Source organism: Leptonotus elevatus, chromosome 13, assembly GCF_054856555.1.
Source record: "Leptonotus elevatus isolate MCC_2025b chromosome 13, RoL_Lele_1.0, whole genome shotgun sequence".
In the NCBI taxonomy this organism is placed as follows: Eukaryota; Metazoa; Chordata; class Actinopteri; order Syngnathiformes; family Syngnathidae; genus Leptonotus; species Leptonotus elevatus.
Genome location: NC_141251.1, coordinates 3,328,760 through 3,353,230, shown reverse-complemented (window position 1 = coordinate 3,353,230; position 24,471 = coordinate 3,328,760). Strand labels below are relative to the sequence as shown.

The following is a 24,471-nucleotide window of genomic DNA, read 5'->3' as shown; positions in this document are numbered from 1 at the left end:
TGCGCGTGCACAAGAGCGCGCTCGCGCGACCTCGCGAAGGTTTGCGCGCGTCACGTGACAACGCCCCCTACGAATGATAACCCGCCGCTCTCGTCCGGCTCAAGGCAACCGGGGCCAGACATCTGTCAGGTCGGGGGGACAAGGGCAAAGCGAGCGAGCGTGTGTGTGACCGAGTGAGAGAGAACCAACACAAGTCGGACAAGTTTCCCGTTCTTCACCACAACTTAATTTGTATATATATATTTTTTTAACTCAATTTGAAGTCGAGTTTCAAAGGGGCCCGTAAAAATGATGACCATGACCCAAATGGAGGCCACGGTGCGCTACGACAATGGCTACGAGGATGAGTACATGCTCCAGGAGGACGACTGGGACCGGGACATGCTGCTCGACCCGGCCTGGGAGCAACAGCAGAGGAAAGTAAGTCCAAAAAAAGTGGCCCGGGAACGCACCAAAAACCCCTCAACGGAACCACGTTTGGTTTGAGCGTTTGTTTGACATCTATGTACTAATAGTCTACTCTTTGTCCTCACTAGTAAGACTCACTCGTTTTTGTCTAGAAATTCTGTACTATAGTCACTATTGAGGTAAAACTGCACCAGTTGACATCTCAGCGTATGGTATTTATGTCAACTATAGACTAGTATAATGTCATTAGCAGTACTAGTACAGGGGTGCTCAAATTCAGTCCTCGAGAGACCCGATCCAGCCTGTTTTTCCATATTTTCCTCCTGCAGCACAGCTGAATCTAATGATCAGCTAATCAGCTAATCGGCAATCTTTACAGAAGCCTGATAACGATCCTGATCATGAATCAGGTGTGTTAGTGGAGAGAAACATGGAAAACAGCCTGGATCGGGGCTCTCGAGGACCGAACTTGAGCACCCCTGTACTAGTAGCATGCCGTTTTCAACTAGTGCAGTTTTGCCTCACTAGTAGCATGTAATTGTCCTACTAGTGAGAACAAAAAGTATACTAGCACACGGACCTCCAAGCTTGTAAGACAACAGTAACTTGAACAATTTTTTCATAAACAGTAGTAGACACTAGTAGTAAAAATGTTCCACTGCTTTGTGACATTTTTGCACACTTGTAGGACAACCCTGGAGAGAGCATCTACATGTTAGTAGGGAGGCAGAACTGAACTAGTTGGCATTTGCATGCTAGTAGTACTGCTCGTGATGCGCTAGACATTAACAAGTAGAATTTTACAACATTACTAGTAGTGCTACTAGCACACAATTATCAACTAGTAGCTTGTAGTTTCTTTACTAGTGAGGGCAGATTATTAGAATGGCAACAGGTGGATACAAGTTAATTGCATCTTCTGCCATCTAGTGGAAGAGCATTTAATGGTTCTGCCTGTCACTATATGTCACCAGCATAGATAGGTGAAAGTTATTCGTTGTAAATAAATAATACATTTCTGAAGAATGAAACAAAATTGCACATTTTCACCATTAGTTGTGCACCTCTTCAGTTATATCCGCTTTAACTGTGTTCTTCACAAACTGTGAATGAGCTCACACTTGTATTTAAAATGGAGATCAGAACGTATACATTGATGACGTTTACTCCAAATGTCACTAAAATGAAGTAAAATGTGCCAAACTTGCAGTCACGGACCACAACAGTCTCCCCGCTGACTCTTTGACGGACGGATGCGCGGCGGGTACCAGCTAGGCTAACAATAGCCTTGCTTTCCAGCGGCTCTGCTCTCTCTCCGGTGATACGCTGGGAATGCGAGCTGTCAACAGATGCTCCCAACACATGATGACGCTCTCTGGATTTAGAATGGACGCTGCGTCTAATTTTAACCACAGCCACGGGCAGGCATTGTAGTAGGGCTAAGCCGCTGTCCTTGGCGCGGAATTCTTTTGTTTATAGCGACGACACGCAGAAAATATTGCACCAGCCTGACTGAATATAACTTCGGGCCCCCCATGCTCGCAGTTGATTTGAGGGCTTTATGACTTGGCTTCTTTGCACAGCTGGAGGCCTCAGCTCCTTAACGTCCTGGTGCGCCCCCCCCCATTTGGGATGAGGAAACTGTGTATTTGTGGCAACGTACAGTGGAACATATAAGGCTGCACTATTATAGCCAAAATGATCATCACCGTTATTTTAATCAATCCAAATTATTAATACCAACTAGGCTAAGTGCCATTTCTGGAGAAATTGCATTGGAATGCTGAAAGCTGAATTATAATAGCTGAATGCTAAGCTTTGAATACATGTGGAATGCTTATGAAGTAAATTGAGAGATAAATGATGACCTCCTGGTTACTGTATAATGCACTTTACCAACTATGCCACCGAGCAGTGTCAGACACCTGGTAATGATGATAAGTTGTGTATGGAAGTGGGCGTGGAAAGTGGTACTTAGGAAAAAGTTAAATTTCTGTCCCATTGAATGGGGGAAAGTTGATATTTAACGTAGAATTGTGCAAATACAGTAAGTAATGTGGAATCAGACGATATATATACCCCGGGAGGCGTACATTTTTGAAGAATAAAGATCACAATAACATATCCACAAATCATCATCATGTTTGGGAAAGCATCTGTATTTTTATCGCTTTTTAACAAACCATATTACATATTAAGTTTTCAGTGCAAAATGAAACTTTAACATATATGGATTATTTTAGAATGAATGATGAAAAAAAAAAAGATTTAAATAAAATATTCAAATTTACCAAGGGCGACCTGAATAAATATACTATTAGCTTTTTTTAACGGCCAATATTAAGCGTTTTCAAAATAAAATAATAATCGACCATTGTTTTGGTGATTACATGCCAATATAATCATACTTTTTTTATGAAACCGTAAATGCTTCATATTCATGCTAAGTGTGTATTATTAGTACAATTGCCTCCTGCTACTGATGAACATCTCCTTCTGTACATTTTATAATTCATCACTTCATGGACAAAAAAATATCGGAATAGAAGAAATGTGTTTTAATGGCTTCATGCATAACTCATGTTTTGCCAGTAACGTCACTCCTTATGTTGCTCATGTACTCCATACATTTATGACCTAAATCTAAAGCAGAATTCAACAGTTCGTGCTTTATTGCATGTTGTACTAGAAAGTTTTCTCTCTGTTGTAATTGTTTTACTGGATTTTGACTGATTTTGCAAGACCCACAGACTATTGGGTTCTATTGCTATAAAAAACATGGAACCTACCAAAAGAAATATTAAAGTCTCTTCTTTCATCAGGAAAAAAATAATATTTGTATCTGTTTCCGTTTTGCAGTAATTAGCATTAGAATATAGCGAAGTTTCATCATTATAACATTTCTGTTGAAAACACTGGTAAAAAGAGCTTGTTGCAACGTGGCCCTGGCTGATCTCTTATACTATGCTGCCACCTGCTGGGAGTTTTTTGTAATAACTACCATTGCTTTGGGCCACCTCTTCATGTCAGAAGCTGCATCAAAGCCTTCTGTATGCTCTAGCCTAAAATAAACCCACAAAATATGCATGAATATGTTTTTGGGAGTGAAGGACAAAGAATTAATAACTATTTACACGCTTTTGGGTTTGAATGGGTTAATTGGCTGTTCTGAATTTTATTTCTGCCAAATATCGGAATAGGCATTGGCCTAAAAAAAAATCCATATTGTTGAGCCCTACTAAATATAGTGTAAAGTAGACCCACTAAACACTTCATTAGTTAGCAATGGTGTTGAACTACACTTAATCCTTAAAAGTTTGCCTCTCACGGGACTAAATAAGGTATTCAAAATATTAGAAAAAACATATGAAATAGAATTGTAGTGACCTTATGTTGTGGCAGGTATACAGCACAAGTCTAGATTGCATGTGTGTATATATAGCTGTTTTTCCATTGCATCGTTTTTCCCGCTATTATAAGTGAGTGTGGTTGAGTATGTCGCTTTAGCATTGTTGTCGCTGCTAATTTGCTTTCAGACCAGGGTGGTCGTGTTGCTTTGTCACCTGGCACCGTGGACTTTCTCATGCCTGACATTCACTGTGAACATTCACAGCTTTGCTCAGGGTCACACCAAGCAGCCTTCCCCATGCTTTGCAATAGCGCGACTTTACATGAGAACAGCCAAGTGGAATGCAGGACCGGACAGTAGTTTGTATAAAAACACATTTGTATGAGTTTTGCATTTGACGTGTATGTTAGTATTTCCGGCGATCAAATACTGCAGCAACCAGTCCAGGCTACTACCCAAATGAGGACAAGCACAATTAAGTAGTGTCAGGTTCAGGCAACCTAGAACATTTAATAAACAACAAATCAGAAAGGAAAACGAGAGGTTTAAATTATTTTTGCTCGCGAGGAGAACGGAAAGAGATGTGCCCAGTTACAGTCTCTTATCGCGCTCTGGACACACGTCGCCGTTCCCTCTCTTTTTATTGGATATTCACTAGTTGCATAGTGATTGCTGTTCTAAAGGGGAGGGGTACACACAACAGCAACCTCAAAGCAGTCACGGATACAAATCATCATGCAAATAATAATGTAGACATGTTTTTCTTCAGCACTGAAAGCTTCAAAAGTTAAATAGCAAAATATTCCCGTCATCATCATGCGATAAGGCCACAGTTCTTGTTTTTGAAGATGGAGGTGAATGAGTCATACGCACTTTTACTTTCTTCACAGAATAAATGCTTAGAGAAAATATGAGGTAAATGTATGTACATTATTCCTAACAAGTAGAAATTGGATAGATAGGGATAATAATGCAATGAAACATGAGTAACTATCCTTTTACCCTGAAAAGTAAAACACAAAAACAGAGTTTTTCATTTTTGTTGTATATGACAGACAACCACAGTATATGTTATTCATAAGAATTTGCCTTTGCAGTTGGACTATTTCATCTATTTCCATTTTTCTCAGGCCTGTCAGCTTTACCTTGCACGTCCCCAGAGGCATCAGCCGCGAGATTTACAGGCTTGGTTCCTGCCCTGTGTGATTCATAAATATTTTTAGTCCAGGCCATCACTGGTCAGTAGCCCTGTGTGTGAGAGAGTTTGAGTGCTCGGAAACGTGGGCCGCGGGATTCTTGCGACTTTATTCCGAGTCAAATTTGGTGCCCCAGCAGGCTGCGGTTCTTAACAAGGATGGCGACAGCTCAGTCACGCACCCGAGGGGAGCTCTCGCTGTGAAATGTGATGGCCTTTTTGCTCTGAATGTCGAAATGTGCGAGTACTTTACAGCCACAGGCGGTGCAAGGATGTGAAAATGAACGTTGTGCATTGTTGAATTTACACAGACAAAAAAATAGATGATCTATCTATTTCTGATCATTCTTGACCTCATCCGGGTCGTGGGTGAGCTGGAGTCTGTCCCTGTTGATTTTGTGGTTTTGGCCGAAAGGCGGGGTACACCCTGCACTGGTTGGCAACTTGGCACAACTTGGCAGTCAATCGCAGGGCATATAGACAAACAACCAGTGACGAATTTTGGCTTGTGCGACATGTGCAGCCGCACAGGGTGTCATTGCTTGAGGGGTATATATATATATATATTAAGGGTGTCAAAATTAGTGTGTTATATTGAGTTAATTTAAAGTTCCTTTAACGCCACAATTTTTTTCCCCATGTCAAAATGTAGCAGTAATACATTTAATAACAATATTTGTGAAAACTGGTGTCAAGTTGCATTTTACAATTTTTTAAATGTGCAGAATTTCACACGTTACTTCATGCTAAAGATTGGATAGTTCTTAATATGAAAAGCAACATGCACTGAGCTGTCGCCAACGTCTTACAAATGCAATTATGCCATCTAGTGCAGTAAAATGATCAACTTATTCAGTTAGTTATACGCAGACTGTCCTGTTTGATCTTAAAATTTTAATCCTGTACTGTATTTTTGCCGGCGGCACGGTGGCTGACTGGTTAGCACGTCCGCCTCCCAGTGCAAAGGTTGTGAGATCAAGTCCGGGCTTCGGCCTTCCTGGGTGGAGTTTGCATGTTCTCCCCGTGCTTGCGTGGGTTTTCTCCGGGTACTCCGGTTTCCTCCCACATTCCAAAAACATGCATGGCAGGTGAATTGGACACTCCAAATTGTCCATAGGTGTGATTGTGAGTATGGTTGTTCGTCTCTGTGTGCCCTGCGATTGGCTGGCAACCAGTACAGGGTGTACCCCGCCTACTGCCCGAAGCCAGCTGGGATAGGCTCCAGCAACCCCGCGACCCTTGTGAGGACAAGCGGTACAGAAAATGGATGGATGGATGGATGGATGTATTTTGCCACTCTGGCACTTACTTAAAGGTATTCTATAATGAGGGTGACCTGGAAGCATAATTGAGATAAGAGAGCCACCTTGCGCCTGTAACCAATCACATTTCAAGTGCCCACACAGTGACGGGCAACGGGGAACAATTTCTCTGTCCACATGACATTTTGACTCTCGTTGACACGCCGACACGTTCTGACGTTATTCCCTCCCGGCGGGTATCTTATCGTGAAGCACCCCAGAGCGCTCTATATTTAACACCTTATATCAGCCGGAATTCTGAGCTCTGTGGTCGGCTCCCGGCTCTTCATCCATTGTTGGCGTGTGAGCAACATGACAAAAATAGGAGGAGAAGGACAATAATCCCATCTTAACTGGATTTACAGTATCTCACAAAGCACATTTGTTCTAGGGATGAAAAGAGGTGACATTTGACACTTCTGGGTCAGTATAGGTCAATGTTTGCCAAACTTAATTGAAAAAAGGCTCACATTGTACATTAGAAAAACTCAGCCAACAAAAATGCCACCAAAAGTTTGATCTTGCCTCTATTTAGGCAAGGCAAGTTGATTTTGTAGAGCACAATTTGTACACGAGGCACTTCCTTGCTTTACAGCTACAGAAAACTAAAGTAAAGCAAATATAACTATTTAATAAAAAAATGAAACTAATCATTAGTAGGAGTTCATTAAAAATACCGTTGGTTCTCATATACATAGTGTTAGAATAAATGTACATAAGTTATCCCTTATCTACTCTTATAGTATTACAAAACATGACGTGCTTTTGCAGCTGCAAAACAGGAACTGTGACCTTATTACAAGAAAGCGGCTTGAACATTTTGTGGTTAAACCGTTTAACTTTGACTGAAACTTTCAGCACTGAAGAAAAAACGTCTGCATTATTGTCTGCGCAATGACTCCGGTATGATATATAAATATCCGGGATGATTGTCACCTTGCTGCTGATTCCCCAAACAGTTTAGAGCAGCAATAGGCTATGTAACCAGGGACTACCCAATAAAAAGAAGAGGTTTCGGCGGAGTGGGCTTCTGACTGGGTAGGAGATTGTAATCTGTGCACATCTCTGTCCGTTCTCCTCGCGAGCAAAAATAATCCAAGTCTCTTGTCTTTCTTTCTTGTCTGTTTTATAGCAAGGTCTTAACAGGCCTAATGGAATCATGTACATTAAACAATAGGGGTCCCAGGATTGACCCCTGGGGAACACCACAGGTCATAGCCATTAGATCTGAGACATAGTTGCCTATTATAAGTACAACTAAATAGTTGTCGATTAATTTGATAATTGACAAATTTTGTCAGCTCTAATTACATTCTGTCATCAACGTTTTGTTTGATTGACGTGGCATCTCTGTTTTGGTAGACCTTCACCGCCTGGTGCAACTCCCACCTGAGGAAAGCTGGCACTCAAATTGAAAACATTGAAGAAGACATGAGAAACGGATTGAAACTCATGCTGCTTCTGGAAGTGATCTCGGGTATGATTGCAAATTGATGTTTGTTATACTATTTCATTTCTGAATGTACTGCTCTACATTTGTTTAAACAGTTTTCTATAACAACCTCTTAGAGTATTTACTCACATGACCATCCCACAATGGCGTGTTGGCAGGTGAGAGGTTACCTAAGCCGGACAGAGGGAAGATGCGCTTTCACAAGATTGCTAATGTCAACAAAGCACTGGACTTCATTACGAGCAAAGGGGTAAAACTTGTCTCCATCGGAGCTGAAGGTACCTGTCGCTAAATATACACAAAATATCACCATAACTTTCGCTAATATGATTTGTGTTTTGTGATTCAGAAATTGTGGACGGGAATGTGAAGATGACGCTTGGAATGATATGGACGATAATCCTCCGCTTTGCCATTCAGGACATTTCTGTTGAAGGTGTGATGATAAAATGCATTAAAAAAATCTGTAGTCTAAGGCCGCGCCTGTGACTTTGTCCTAATATTAATTTGTACCGCTAACATTTGTGCAGAAACATCTGCCAAAGAGGGCCTCCTCTTGTGGTGTCAAAGAAAGACCGCCCCCTACAGGAATGTTAATGTCCAGAACTTCCATGTGAGGTAAGTCAACATTTGACCTCACTAAGTAATGGATGGGCAGAGGTGGCAAATCCAGGTCCAGAAGGTAAAAAAACCTGCCACAGTTTGGCTTTAGCCCCTTGTGCTAGCTAGCTAGCTCCCTAGCAGGTAATCAAGCATCCAGGGCGCTAGCTAGGCAGCTAGCTAACACCTGAGGCTAAAGCCAAACTGTGGCAGGGTTTTTGCTTTTTTGACCTGGATTTGCCACTTCTGTGGATGGGACATGTTTAAGAGCTAAGTTTAGAAAAGCTTCCTTAATCAACACATAGTTTAAATATCTGTCGTATTTTATAGTTACCATAACACAAGCAAATGCACATTTAGAGCGTAACCTACAAAACGAAGAATTCCGCCAAGAATCTCACGGTTTAAATGGCCTTGAAGCAGCTGGCTTGATTTGCTAAAGTGTGACCTGACCTGTTGGCTCTCTCTGCTCATTGACCGGTGAAGCTGGAAGGACGGCCTGGCCTTCTGCGCCCTGATTCACAGACACAGACCCGACCTGCTCGACTACTCTAAGCTCAGCAAGGTGTCGTGTGTGTGTCACCTGTAACCTGGGATGCTGTGTGTCAGCCCCCCAAACACTAACACGGAATGACATGCACACGCAGTTATAACATTTCACAGTGTGATTGGATAAAAGCACACTAAACACTAAGCTTTATACACCGTACCTGCATTTAGAGAAATGCTGTTTTGATTGACATTGTCAGAGAGTTCCTGGTTGCCAGCCAATCACAGGGCACATTTAGACAACCATTCACACTCACATCAACACCTAAGGACAATTTAGAGTCTTTAGCGAACCATGTTTTTGGAATGTACCCGTGCAAAACCTACACAGGAAAACCAGAGCTGAGATTTGAACCCAGAACCTCAAAAGCGTGAGGCAGACTTCATGCTAACCATAAGACCACCTGCCGAGATTAAGTTTAGTTGAGAGTTTTTGAAGCTTCTCAGTAGGCTGCAGTGCACCTAAAAAATTGAACACCAACAGCCGGATATTACCATAACTCCAAACGCTGCCAAAATAGGCTTAAATTAATACTTCATTTATAATGTCAATCAAAAGTAGTGCTCTCACTATACTATGAATATTTGTAGAATTTATCAAATATTTGTAGAATTGATTATTCAATCGATGAATCAACTAATCTGATTCATTTTAATTTTGCGTTCAAGTTTATTACAAAGCATTTTCCCCCTGATTACTGTTTATTAACCAGCAATTGGTGTTTATTTCATATTTCTTATTCAGATAGTGATTTAAAAAAAGATGATTGATGTTGTACTATGTTACTAGTTCGGTCATTGTTTTACAAAGTAGAAATAATCAGTCTACTTTCATGAAGGACTACAGAAATGCTGAAATCAGAGGATTTGGACAACTTAAAATGAAAAAATGGCTCCAAACAATTACTCAAGTATTAAAATACTTGTCAATTAATTTATAATCGATTACTTGTCGATTAATCGATTCATTTTTGACAGCTCTAATCAAAATGTGCAACATTATCTTTGTAAATGTAGGTTTCTGTTTTAGCCCTTGTAAGGGATTTTATTAGAGTATGAGGCATCTCAGTAAATTAGAATATCATGGAAAACTTGAAGTACGCTAGCTTGTTGCTAACACATAGGAAACACTATTAAACTAACAAATAGCATCGATGTGACATTGTTTTAAGCAACGGATATTTAAACACAAACCGTGCAGCAACAGATAGACCAGACAGCATTTACTCACAGGCACATGTTCTTTATCCTCTGCACAAAACAACTACTATTACAGGCACTTATAGTAGTTGTGAAACTCGTCTTGCTTCATTTTCTCTCTCGTGGGAATGTTGATTTGTACACGAGCGCTTTGGGGGAATTTTCTATTTGAATTTATCCCGGTTGCTTATGTTAATTCCAAGTGTGGCCACTGTGGCTGTTCAGCAGGAGTGACTCGTCTGTCGTCAGCCTTGCAACCAGAAGCCCTCGCTTTTCAACACTGGCTCCAACGGCCACGGAAACATGAGCCTCGACCCTGCGGCGCTCGGCCTCGCCCCTGCTATTAGTCACGTCGCGTACGCCGCAAGAGGCTGCTTGTCCTCATGAGAGTGAAGAACACGCTAGCTCAGTGGAGTATCACAATGAGGCAGGACTTCATGTGCGAACTCCTACTGCTTTCTCTCTCACACACACACACGCACATTAACATGTTCGTTCACCCTTTTAGATCGCAGACAGTGCCATTGTGCAGCTGTTGAGCTTGGCTCCAGGTGAGCGTGCCTGTTGGGCTTGCATTGTTGAAGCATAGAGCCACCATGTTTGTCCTCGTGTCTATCCAAGCATCCGTCCTGGTATCATCTGATCCCTCCATTTCATCCTCTGCTGGATCGAGCAGCAGCTGGCCTTGCCTGTCATGGAGAGAGCAAGCGACTTTGTGGTGGAGAGAACAATGGTTTACTGTTAAGTCCTGCGACAGTAGTCAAAATTATGAGAAGCTATTTCCTGTAACCAACCTTATTTATTATTCTAATTGCTTTTTTTCGCCCTGTAATTTAACAATTGGGTCTATATTTGTTTTATACACATTACCCCAAATTTCAGCACAATGTGACATGTGAGGTAATACAAGTGAAAAATACAGTATGAGGAGGCTTTTCTTATTTAGAAAATTATTGACTTCATAAAGAACAGCCACTGATTTGACCAATTTACGTTTCAGGTTTTTTTCTTTTTCGATTTCCAACGCAGTTTATTATCAATGATCACACCCAAAAACTTTGTTTCAATGACTTGCTCAATTTCAATATACCATTAAAAAAAAAAAACATTTTGATTTCACTGCTAAAATATGATGAGTTGAAAATTACAGCTTTGGGATCACAGTTTGTGGTATATTTAGGCTATTAATATAGGTAATCATAAATAAATAAAAATTACTCCTATGTTTTTGCTATTCACGGCAGGGTTAGGTCCCCACTTCCTGGGAATAGTGGAGCTCTACAAAATTGTGGGTAAATAAATTCCAAAAATTACTTGGATGAGGTTTTAATATTAGTCACTTGCAGTCTAATGTTTTACTCTCCCCAATCCAATCCAATCCAATCCAGTTCCCCTCAGTGGCTGTGTGTAAATGGTTGTTGTCGCTATATGTGCCCTGCAAATGACCAATGTCCAGCGTGTAGTCTGCCTAGTGCCCACAGTCATCTGGGATAGGCTCCAGCTATCAGGATATTATGAGATGAAAAAAATATGAGAATAAAGTCGTATTATTACAATACAAAGCCATTAGGTTTTTTTTAAATCAAATTCTGAATTATAATGAGGAAAAAATGAACGAGCGAGAACAAAGTAGTCACAAGAAGAAAGTGGTAATATTGTGTACTCATTACACAAATTAAATTGGATTTTTCAAGAAATAATCCTCTATTGCAAAAATAAAACCTGAATATAGTTGTAATTTGCCAAATAAGTCATATTATAAACAATGACTATTACAACCTTATTCACACATTAGTTAATCCCCCCCTCTGTAATATTTCATCTTTATTCTTCTAACACTAAGATGTTATTCTTTTACATTTTCAACTTTTTTTCCTCGTTCTTTGACTGTTTTTTCTTTACTTGGTAGATTTCAAATTGCTCGACAAAACGGCATTTACTTGCCCAATTCTCATGGATTCACTAGCGAAAATATGTGTTGCTTTTAATTAAAAGCTTCTGCAAATTTCTTGGCTTTTGTCAGCATTTAACATCCCACTGTGACACGCAAGATAAATTGCTTGATCCGAAACTCAATTAACGACATAGCAGTCATTAAGTAGATTCCGCAATTGCTGTGTCAAAATGTTATCGATTTGCCCCGCTGAGACACTCGCCTCATTGATCAAACGCTGCACTAAAGTCTAATGAAAGTTTGACACGTGAGCTTTTTCAGCTGCAGATTTTCTGATAAAATGCGAGTTGCATGCAAGTGATGAGGAAGTATAACATACCCGCCGTAGCATGAAGGTCGGGCCCGGTGGCATTTGATATCTGGCATTGCTGTTGAATCACGTGGAAATTGTATTTCTTTATTTACTGTAGGATGATCCTCTGGGGAACCTGAACCTGGCTTTTGAAATAGCGGAGAAACACCTGGACATTCCCAAAATGCTTGATGCTGAAGGTAATCATTTAGGAAAACTTGGGGGGGGGCTTTTTTTATATGCCAATCGTAATGGTCGGCATGTAAAAGTCTCAAGGACCCATGCTTGAAATTGACTAGTAATTTGTCCATTTTGGTTTGAAGCAGCCATTTTGGGCAAATTGTCCTAGAGTGGTGTTAGATTACCAAACTCCTTTTTCTGTGCTACTTAATGTCGGATTAATTTGGCATTAAAATTTGATCATAATTTTGAGGATTTCCTGTAAAAAGTGGGCTGTAATTTGGTCCCACTCTAAATAAAGTCAAATTTACTCTACAGAATTTACTGTGTTGTTGTAGCTGCATTTTTTTTTTAATTCTGTTGTCTATCCACTATGTTAATATCTCTTGTTTTCATTTTGACATCACCCCCCCCCCCCACAGATATCATCAACACCCCTAAGCCTGACGAAAGAGCCATCATGACGTATATGTCCTGCTTCTATCATGCTTTTGCTGGCGCGGAACAGGTACGCAAAATCCTTTTATTACATGATTTTCTTTTCCATCCTTATATGTTAATATAAGGATATACACATTGAGACTCACCTAACTGTCTGTTACAGTAGCTTAAACATTTTTTTTGTCAATCCAGTACAGTGCATTTGTGAAGTACAGTTCAATTGTATTGAACTTTAGTTGCAACGCATTTGCATTTAATCTTTTAGAATTGTTAGTTTTACTTAATGTGCAAAACGTTTTAAATGAATCATTATTTAAGTTCAGTTCTTTATTTTCTTAGATTTGAATGCAGTGTTAATGTACAAACTGCCTAATGTTATAATGGCTTACAATTATATTAAATATACTTTTTTGGAGTAAAACCTGCCTCATTTTTAATGAACATTTGGGCCTTCTTGTCATTATGGTGATACTTGGAGAGCCAAATATTTTTTAAGGTTGTACTTGGCGTCAAAATTTTCGAGAACCAATAATGAGTTCAGTTTTCATTCTCTTAGCACATCCCCACTGGCAGTGAACCCCAAAATGTTATTTTGAGACTAATGTTGGAATCATTGATGGAATTAGTGTGGCCCACTGTCACTGACTAATGAAATTTTAATTTGTTTTCTTTTCTCCCACCTCAGGCTGAGACGGCTGCCAACAGAATCTGTAAGGTGTTGGGTGTAAACCAGGAGAATGAGAAGCTGATGGAGGAGTATGAGAGGTTGGCCAGCCAGGTAATGATGATGAAAAATGTTGTGCAAGTTTGTTATATCGTGACAAAAAAAGAAATCACATGTAGCTGTGCTGCTCACAAGCTAAATTTTTAAACGGACTACAATTGCTCATTTTCGACTATTCAAATGAATCGCGCAAAGCTCTATGACGGCATCAAGCCATCATTATGTCTTAATTATCTCGCCGTGGTCCCATCCAGCTGCTGGAGTGGATCCGCCGCACCACTCCCTGGCTGGAGAACCGGACCCCGGAGAGGACCATGGCAGAGATGCAGAGGAAGCTGGAGGACTTCCGGGACTACAGGCGCCAGCACAAGCCTCCCAAGGTGCAAGAGAAGTGCCAGCTGGAAATCAACTTCAACACGTTGCAAACCAAGTTGCGCATCAGCAACCGGCCCGCCTTCATGCCTTCGGAGGGGAAGATGGTGTCTGTAAGTTACTCCAAATTCTTCCTTCACTGAACTTGGCTTCATTGATTGCCAGGCTAGGAGAGAGACTCAGCAGAGCATGTGGTGATTTGCCCCCCCACCCACCCCACCCCCTTTTTGATTGTGCCTCCAGGATATTGCCACAGGATGGCAGGGCTTGGAGCATGCAGAGAAGGGATACGAGGAGTGGCTCCTCACAGAGATTCGCAGGTTGGAGAGATTGGACCACCTGGCTGAAAAGTTTCGCCAAAAAGCCACCAATCATGAAAATTGGGCCAGCGGTGAGCAGTTGTTCAAACAGTAGATATAAAAAGGCCTCACACATCTGTTCGAATGGCAAATTTGTGTGAGATATAAAAATTTGACCTAAATAGAGAAACTTTACGTACAACTCAATTTAAAATAAAGAAAGATATCCTTCATAGAGAGGAAATAAAACTAAACAACTGTAATAATGTGATTGCACAAGCGTGGAACAAGGTTATTTTAGTTAAAGAAAACTAACAAAAAAAAATTGTTGTTAACGAAATAAAATAAAAACAAAAATGTTAAAAAAACAATAAAAACTAAAACTAAATTTTATGTTTACAAAACTAAAACTCTAAAATGTCCTTTGTTTTAGTCTTTGGTAATTAATTTAATGCATGAGCCTTTGGGTATGATTTTAAAAGTGATTTTAAGTATATTTATTTCGATACTAACCGAAATAAGGACCTTTGAAAATGTGTCACACAGAAGTGACGTCATCTAGCAGCAGCCAATAGAAAAGCACCTACAGACGACATCACTCCTAGGCGACAATTTTGTGTGCTTGACTTTTGGCTCCAATGGCTCAGCTCGCCTGCTTTTTCATTTAACTCAGCTGAAATATAACGTTAGGTAAGAAATGTGTTGTTATTTTTTTCATTTTACCTCGGTGTTTATTAAATATTGCGCACAAGTAATGCACTTTAAAAACAAACACAAAAACTAATACTGAAACTATGTAAAACTAAAGTAAAACTAAGCATATTTTTTCAATAACTAAAACGAATAAAAACAGAACCACTGTGAAAGCTAATTAAATAACTAGAATTAAAAACAAACAAATAAAAACTAACTAAAATGAAAATTCCCAAACTATAATAACTCTGGCGTGGACACCGTCTTATAACTGCGAATGAAACAGAGCCAGCACACAACTGCCACCATTCAAAGTGCCTGTGATTAACCCCAAATAAAGTTAAGCTTATACAACAGGGGGTGTGTAGACTTTACACATCCGCTGTGCATGTGTCCCTTATGTCTTTTCACACTTTTTTTTTTTTTTTTTTTACTATGTTCCATTTGTTTTAAGCTTGAGCTAAGCCCGGATCGTTCCATAGTCTCCATAGTGTTCATTATCACCATGAGAAAATCTATGTTTGAATCTAAACTTCTAATCTTTCTCCTCTAATGTGTGCTATCAGGCAAAGAAATGTTGCTCTCCCTGAAAGATTACGAAACAGCCACCCTGACACAAGTAAAGGCAATGCTTCGAAAACACGAGGCCTTTGAGAGCGACTTGGCAGCTCACCAAGACAGAGTGGAGCAGATTGCCTCCATTGCGCAGGAGCTTAAGTACGCAACCCCACTCCACATTTTCTGTCATTGTCCGAGACCCTGTATCGGGACTGTGAGGTCACTCCACAATTTATGGCAGACGAATGGCAGAGGCTTAGTCCACATGTGCATGCCTATTTTTTAAGAACATAAATCGCCCTATCTTCAGGTTAAATTTTTATTTTTTTATATATATATATCACAAAAGCTACGTTTGTGTAGGAAAATATATTTTTTTTTTAGTAGTGAGTGTATGATATATGCGTGTTTGAGTGGACATGGCCTGAATGTGCTTGTATGTTTCCTATTTTTGCTTTGGTTCATTTACGTTTTGATTTCAATTAGTTGAGTCATTAGATAGTGCTGTGCAATTAATCGAAATTCAATTACAGTTTCAATTATCACACTCTACAATTACAAAATCAGCATAATCGTAAACAAAAAAAAGATTTGAACCTTTTGGCTCTGAGACTATAGATTCCACACAGGTGGACTTTTTATTTTATTCCTATATTCTTATTGGTGCTATTTATCATCATCAGTCATTTAGGTCAACATTGGATCAGTCAGAAATCATCAGGAAACTTCTGGAGTTGGCTGCACTGAGAGAAAAGGGGGTGAATAATTTTGCACAGCCTTATTTTCAGTTATCTATATGTAAAAAATGAATTTTAAAAAAGTTAAAAATATCATATCTTTTGTTCCACTTCGTAATTGACTGTGAAAAGAAAATCCAATTTGATATCTTTGTTTGAAATGTGGCAAAAGTTCAAGGGGGCTAACACTTTCGCAAGGCACTGTATCGTCATAAAGGTCCACGTTTTCCTTTCCAGTGAGCTGGACTACCATGACGCGGCAGCTGTAAACCAGCGCTGCCAGAGCATCTGCGACTTGTGGGACCGGCTGGGAACCCTGACCCAGAAAAGGAGGGAAGCATTGGAGGTGAGGAGCATTACAGTACATGGGCAAGGAGCACATATCACGTCATATGGATGTCCTGGCGTGTGTGACAAGTCTCCACCAGAGTGCGCTAATGATCCACATCAGTAGACGCGGATTGCTTTCAACCAAAATATCCACAGCTCTTTCATATGGTATTGGATTAAGACATGGCTGTCATCATGTGGCCTGTGACTGGCTCCGGTCCCAATGGTCACTTCCTCTGATCCGTGCTGCCCATTCCTGACCTGCAACTGCATTAGGACCCAGGAAAAGGTCTGAGGATTAAGTGTGAATGACAGCAACAGAGGGCTGTTGTCTGTCCACGTCCCACTCAACACAATCCCCCTCTGACCCAGCCAAAGTTAAGGTTAACAAGGCCATGCTAATGTTATTGTCTCCGAGGTTAGTCGTCATAACAGGTGCCTGGGGGGTGTGGGGGGGGGGGGGTGATTTGTAGTGGGATTTGTATGGAAGAGGTCAACTTGGACATTTTGAGTCCTTATTTTTCAGGGTTTATGTCATGTCGTAATTCTTCCAGCGTACAGATAAGCTGCTGGAGACCATCGACCAGTTGTTCCTGGAGTTTGCCAAGCGCTCGGCTCCTTTCAACAACTGGATGGAGGGAGCCATGGAAGACCTGCAGGACATGTTTATGGTGCACACTGTAGAGGAAGTCCAGGTAGGCTACGATGCTACAACAAGTCACACTGTCACCTCGCTCTTCTGTAGTTCCATTTGATCTGAAAATCAGCAATGTTGTATAAAGTGCTTAAAATTAGATTTTTTTTTTTTACTATTGTGACTATTGTGTAACTATTGTGAGTGCCAAGCTAACATAAATATCCATCCCTCCACCATTTTCTCTATCACTTGTCTTCACTGATTATTATTGTCTAATGAAAGTGAGGCTTGGTAAAGTATACAACATAAAGATGATATAAGTGCACTCCATTTCCCATTATGATCAAATTGAATATTTAAAATTGTGGACTATTCAAGTTGATTCTGGACTCAATGGTTAAACGGTAAACAAACAGTGAATGTGGATTTTGGGTGCGAGCTCTAGAGCCCTGTAATATTTGCTGTATTAATTAACTTTCCCTCCTTAAAACTGGTTAGTTAAAATATATAGGATTTATATCCAATTAAAAAAATTTTTTTAGCGCATTAAATAACTGAACAACAAATAAAAAAAATATATATTTTACATAAACTATGAACAATTAATGTATTTTATTAAATAATTGTGTAATTAATCATATTTAGAATAAATACAAAATAAGAATCTACTTGACTACGAATGACTTGGCCTCGAGCTGTATGTTATGGACAAAGTTATTTATTTCCGATATTGGAAATTTTATATCCCGATAACGATATTTATCCTGATGTAGTATTTTTCCCTTATTTAAAAGAAATTAGTTGCAATTGTTTGTGATATTTTTTCAATTTATTTATAAGTTGCATATTTTGTGTCGACTACACAATTTAGTGACTAAAAGATTAATAAAGATTAATTTTCACACATATCTAATAGCTAAATGAATGCCATTCAAAATAGCTGGCTTTAGAACTTAATAAACAAGTAACTTTCAAGTATTTTATACAGTAAAACTATTATTGCGCAGAAGAAAAGAAATTACAGGCTTCCCTCCGTAGTGACTAGTTAAATGTAATAATATTAGATTTTTGTTTTATATCACATCTGTGATATTTGTAATCTTTTTCATGGTCAAACTGTGGCCATCAAAAAAAACGTCTATTCACAGCGTTTAAGATTGCCATAGAAATAAGTTAAAATAAAAGTAATATGCTTTTAACTTTCTCCAACTTCCTTCCGTTTGACTTGAATTCAAACTGATTGATGATTCGCCACGTGGAATATGTATACTTAAACAAAATGATCAGACCTGACAAAACGTCGACATTCTAACAGCATTTTCAGCACTTCCCTTTTCCTCTCTGTCTGCCCTCCAGAGTCTAATTGCGGCTCACGAGCAGTTCAAAGCGACTCTCCCGGAGGCGGATGCTGAGCGACAGGCCATCCTTGGAATCCACAATGAGGTGCAGAAAATCTCCCAGAGCTACGGGATCAAGGCCAGCGTTACCAACCCTTACAGCACCATCACCACCGACGAGCTCCTTGCCAAGTGGGACAAGGTAGTCAACGGCTTTGGAAGCCATTCGATCGCCACGTTTCTCAAACTCGACGCATGTTATTTCAGGTGAAGAAGTTGGTTCCTCAGAGAGACAGCGCCATGCAGGAAGAGGTGGCACGCCAGCATTCCCATGAAAGGTTGAGGCGGCAGTTTGCCGCGCAGGCTAATCTAATTGGACCCTGGATCCAGGCCAGGATGGAGGTTCGACGTGACTTGATGCTTTCATACAGTTATGGCCATCTAATGCAGGATAATAATGTTTAAATACACTGTACATAAGAGTAGGTCAGTGAGGAGACATCTTTAATATGGGGAAGATTTGCTCTCAACAAAGGCAATGGACTCGGTGGTATTTCAAAACCAATTCTTATGAGTGGCCCAATTGAATTGTTGGACAGGAGATTGGACGCTGCGCGCTGGAGATAGGGGGCACCCTCGAGGACCAGATGACGCAACTGAAGCAGTCCGAGCACGTCGTCGTCGCTTACAAGCCCAACATCGACAAGCTGGAGGGAGACCACCAGCTCATCCAGGAGTCGCTGGTGTTTGACAACAAACACACCAACTACACCATGGAGGTACAATTTTGGAGGACATTTTTGTGTAAAAAAAACAACAACACTTTGTTTGCTTTTTGTTCCTTTGCAAACAGGTTGTAGTTATTAAATAACTTTAGGAAAATACTAGAACTTACTCTTTTTTTTTTTTTTTTTTTTTTCTTCCTGTCATTCTGATTAATATTGCATTTGTGGAATATGTTATGGAGCAATATCCAGCCGTTTTTATCCATCTTTAGGGGGCGGCCATTTTGCTACTAGCTGTCGACTGAAGATGACATCACAGTTGCTCAGGGCTCAAGCAACAACCAATCACAGCTCACCTATTTTCTTTCTTTATTTATTTTTTTTCTAAAAAGAGCTCAGTATTGTTCATTCGGTAATGTCATCATCATTGCTTTTTTTTTTTTTTTTTTTGGTATGTGGGTGAGTATGTGCGTGTGTGTATTCGTTAGTTCACCAAAAATCTATTAAAAAAAATCCCATACCGTTCACCTAAACCGAACACCGCCGTCAGGAGACCCGAGGAAGGACCAAAGAAAACAAAGGAAAGGGAAATCCAGCACCGACCAGACACCACCCACCGGGCCACCAACCAGAGTTCTTCACCAACCCCAGAAACATCTAAATTCCAACTCGCCTATTTTCTAAAGCTGCGCTGTGATTGGTTGTTACCTGAGACCTGAGCAACATCGACGTCATCTTCAGTCGACAGCAAGTGGCAAAATGGCCGCCCCCTGAGATGGTTAAAAACGGTTGGATTTTGATGCTTAGCTCATATTCCACTAATGCAATATTAACCAGAATATCATATTTAGACTAGTGGGGCTGCATAGAACATATTATCGTCAAAACAATTTTGGGGGGTTGGCTTCCGCTTTAAATCATTGTTGATAACTACTGTGAGAAATCATTCACATGATCAGTCGTTACATAAATGGATATTATTGTTTTAATTACTCATACTGTCATGCATGTTGTCATGTGTAGCACATCCGCGTTGGCTGGGAGCTGCTCCTCACGACTGTCGCCCGCACCATCAACGAGATCGAAACGCATATCCTGACCCGCGACGCCAAGGGCATCAGCCAGCAGCAGATGAATGAATTCAGATCTTCTTTTAACCACTTCGATCGGGTAAAGATTGCCATTGATTGTTCCACGTTATGCTGTTTGCATCAACTATGTGTGTTAATTTAAGCTGTAAATGTTCCAAGTGAGATATGTCAACTGTAGTCACAAACAAAATGGAGTAAACGCTTAAAACCTTCGCAACGTAATTATTTTTTTACGACACATAAATAAAATGAGCCAAATTTTGGAAGTGTGATATAATTTTATAATATTGTTTTACTTGCGACCACTCAAAATGTTCAGTGGCATCACAGGCCTGAGCTCTCAATCCCAACCGTGCATTCCTGTTTTGGTATAAGAATGGGGATATAGGAAGCACATAAGTCAGCTCAACCAAAAATTATCATTAGCTCTCTAGCGCCATCCGGTGTAGCATGGCTTTTATGACTCTAAAGTCAAAAATAAAAAATTATATGTTTAGTTGATGCCCCAGTAAAGGGATGAATTGGGTAATCGCGGGAAATGCTCTGTAACACATCAGGTGTATAGTGCATCATAAAACATGAAAAATTATGATTTATAATGGGAGTCAATGGGCCAAAATTTGGACGTTTTTACTCGTGTACTACAAAAAATTGTTTCCCACATATAAAAATTTTTTTTCCTTACGAGCGTTTAAAAAACAACTAAATATGCTTCATTAAATGTGTGTTCATTGAGTAATGGCAAGATTTAGTACCCTCACACTTATTTATTTGATGGAAGACTCAACTGAGGCCAACTAAATGTTTAATGCTTCTATTGTTTATGTGTTATTCTTTACTTTACTGTCTTCTTTCTCACTGCCTGGTCTTGTGGCGTTATATCTACGCGCCCGGTCAAAACAATCGGATATCAGCATTAAATTAGAATTGGCCCTTAGTGTAAATCTAGCCTTCATTTCCCGTTCCTGTTCATAACTAATGTATGATAACTCCTCCAACCTCAGAAGAAGAATGGCGCCATGGAGACAGATGACTTCCGAGCCTGCCTCATCTCTATGGGCTACGATTTGGTGAGGGGCTTTAAATGAGCTTTCATTGCGGGCAAGCTAGCTCTTGTGTGTCCACAATATTCAAAACCGCTGTTTGTCTGTCCCGTTCAGGGCGAGGTGGAGTTCGCCCGGATAATGATCCTTGTCGACCCCAACGGCACTGGAATCGTCTCTTTCCAGTCTTTCATCGACTTTATGACCAGAGAAACTGCTGATACCGACACTGCCGAGCAGGTTGTGGCATCCTTCCGGATTTTGGCGGCTGACAAGGTTTGTGTTTGAAGAATAGGAATTGGCAGCAACACAGATCAAATAGAAGTTATTAGTGCTTCAGTAAAGCGGGATCTTGACCATCTCTGACTGAAACGTTTTTTGAGTTGAGAGCTGTCACTTGCCGATCACTAGCGAGATTGGAATTAGTTCAATATGAATCTTTTACGCTGCATATTCATGGTTCAGCGTTCACAAATATACGGATTAAAAAAATATATTTTTTCAAAATAGTCACCTATTTGTGCTCAGACCAAGGCAATAAAAAGGTATTGCTTTTCCGCCATCTTAGGAACTAGTAGAAGTGAGTTGAGGAGCTTCATTAAGACCAAAAGCTCTACCGCCACCTTGTGGCATAGTGATGCCATGGAAATATGTTGAAACTCATCAATTTTCACTATCCACGTCACTCCCATGCTAATAGCGGAGGTTCATCGTTATGGCGTTTTATATACTGCACACTGTAAGTAAATTGAGTTGCCAAGCTTGGTCATGAAAATAATCAAACTCTGTAAGTCAAGGTGCAACGGGTATTTGCCATTCCTACAATATACGATTACATTTGTCCAATCCTTGCCTTTGCATTGCATCACAGCCGTTCATCCTGGTGGAGGAGCTGAGGAGAGAACTTCCTCCCGAGCAAGCCGAGTATTGCATCATGAGGATGCCGCCCTACAAAGCCCCAGGAGCGCCACCGGGGGCGCTGGACTACACCGCCTTCTCCACCGCCCTCTACGGGGAGAGTGACCTTTAACCCCTCGCATGGCAACCTCCGCCCGCTACTTTTTTTCTTGATTTAGCAGTTTAGAGAATCTGTATTGAAAGGAGGTTCAATTGCGTTGAATTTTTTGGGTTGATTCGGAAGAGATGCCTGCTTTTGATTCACTGAAACAGCCATATTCAAAATTGATTGCATTGTTTTAAGTTACCTTTTGGGAATGCCTTGTTCACTCCGAGCCTGATACCATCTCAAAAGGCATTTCCAGATGCTTTAAAGTAGACATATTATGCATTTCCTCAATTTTAAAATATCTTCCCAACTTTGATAACATGTCTGTGACGTGCTTTCATCAAAATTTCCCAAATGATCAACAATTATTGCACGCTTATTTCTTATCTTGTTAAAACGTGCCCATTTTAAGAAGTCAACCCTGTCTCATTCATTTGACGGCTCGGCCACTCGTCGGGGTATTATCGAAATACGCAAGTGCAGAAATGCTCACAGATTTTCAGAAATAGACCAAAAAAATGGATGTAATTGGTTGTTTATTTCCACAGTTGATTGGCAAGCACACACTCCAGAGACTCAACTATTTGTATGCAAGCCATTAAAAAAGTACATTTTCCATAATATGTCCTCTTTAAGTTAATCGGAAAAAGCAATTGAAGACATAATCAATGAATTATTTACCAAATCCCCTACTACCCTAATGGACGAGGTGGAAATCACTTTAATGCAAAAGTAAAATATTTAAGATCAATTATGCTTTGAAGGCATACACATACACACGACACAAAAATATATTTAGAAAAATAATTTCTTCAACTTTTAACTGTGTTTTATGCCTTTAATGTATGTGCTGATTAAATATGTTTATTGTTGTGTTAAAATACCCACATTTCTTTTGCTCATGCATGTTTCAACATTTTACGTTTTAAATTGACACTCATTAACTCTAATTTGGCCAATATCAATTCCCAGATTGGTCTCTTGTCACTTTTCATTGTACCCAAGGAACAAAATGAAATAAATGGTATTCAAACAACTATGTTCTGTGTGGTATTGCATTGACCTATTGAGACCTCAATCCCTGGGTCGGCTGGGACCTATCCCTGCTAACTTTGAGAAAGAGGAGGGGTACACTGTGGATTGGTGGCTCGAAGATCACAGGGCACAGTTTGCGCAACCTTTAGAAAGCAAACCAATCAGGAAAAGCCTACTACAAACATCTGAAATATATTCGGGGTTATGAGTGTTGCAGACTCCCATTTAACATACTGTGATTTGTCAATTCTGTTTTTTTAAATCACAAAAACTGACATTTGAACAGGGGTGTGTAGACTTTTTATACCCACTATATAAATATGACGATAAATATTTAGATGAATCTATAGACACTTTATTAATAGTTTAACGCAATGCCAACCACTCCCACCCCACTCCAAAAAAAAAAAAACATTGAATAAGCGGGGATATAACACCATTAAATATTTTTATAGAGAGTGAGAGGGGAAAAAAAATGTGTTTCCTGAATAAAATGAAATATTGTCTTATTTACTTTGCCTTTTTTGGAGTAAAAGATAACTGGGATCAAACGTCTTCCCATCCACAGAAGTGCAGTATTTCCTACTTAAGCGGTGCATGTGAATGCAGCACAGGTCCCGCCAATGTGAGCGACCGTCATTGTGTCTTTCTTTTCTTTTTTTTACATTATTCAAGAATGTCAATTTACAATAAAAAATCTGGTACATCAATCAAGTACCTTTTAAACATAAATGACGAAATATAAAGTCTGAGTTTATTAATGAAAGTCAAAAACGATGGCTTAATTCCCATAAATTTACCTTTATGTATGCGAAATTTTGCCAAAATAATAAATCAATGAACCAAAAACACATTTGCTTTGCTTTTTCTATTTCTTTCAACAAAACCCAAAATAACATTCTTCCAAAATAAAACAAAATCTTTGTTATATAAGTTATTATAAAAGAACACAGTTTAGACCA

The 24,471-nt window shown here is 39.8% G+C and overlaps 1 protein-coding gene across 1 annotated transcript; it reads left to right on the top strand.

Annotated features, from left to right (window-relative positions):
- Positions 1-77: 77 nt before the first annotated feature.
- actn2b (actinin, alpha 2b) lies at positions 78-23,513 on the top strand. The gene is made up of 21 exons (XM_086092938.1): positions 78-420; positions 7,616-7,730; positions 7,865-7,984; positions 8,056-8,142; positions 8,237-8,324; positions 8,793-8,871; positions 12,420-12,501; positions 12,904-12,989; positions 13,608-13,700; positions 13,901-14,131; positions 14,262-14,409; positions 15,577-15,727; positions 16,543-16,651; positions 17,190-17,330; positions 18,629-18,811; positions 18,877-19,011; positions 19,209-19,388; positions 20,358-20,504; positions 21,430-21,495; positions 21,586-21,744; positions 22,340-23,513. The coding sequence occupies exons 1-21, from the start codon at positions 289-291 to the stop codon at positions 22,496-22,498; spliced, it is 2,691 nt and encodes an 896-aa protein (XP_085949064.1). The 5' UTR covers positions 78-288; the 3' UTR covers positions 22,499-23,513.
- Positions 23,514-24,471: the final 958 nt, after the last annotated feature.

What these genes read in the sequence shown, in the direction of transcription:
- actn2b (XM_086092938.1), top strand. Translation starts at nt 289, where the DNA reads ATGATGACCATGACCCAAATGGAGGCCACGGTGCGCTACGACAATGGC. An exon ending in GTCCAGAACTTCCATGTGAG is followed by an intron (nt 8,325 to 8,792) that starts GTAAGTCAACAT and finishes TGACCGGTGAAG; the next exon opens with CTGGAAGGACGGCCTGGCCT. An exon ending in ACACTGTAGAGGAAGTCCAG is followed by an intron (nt 17,331 to 18,628) that starts GTAGGCTACGAT and finishes TCTGCCCTCCAG; the next exon opens with AGTCTAATTGCGGCTCACGA.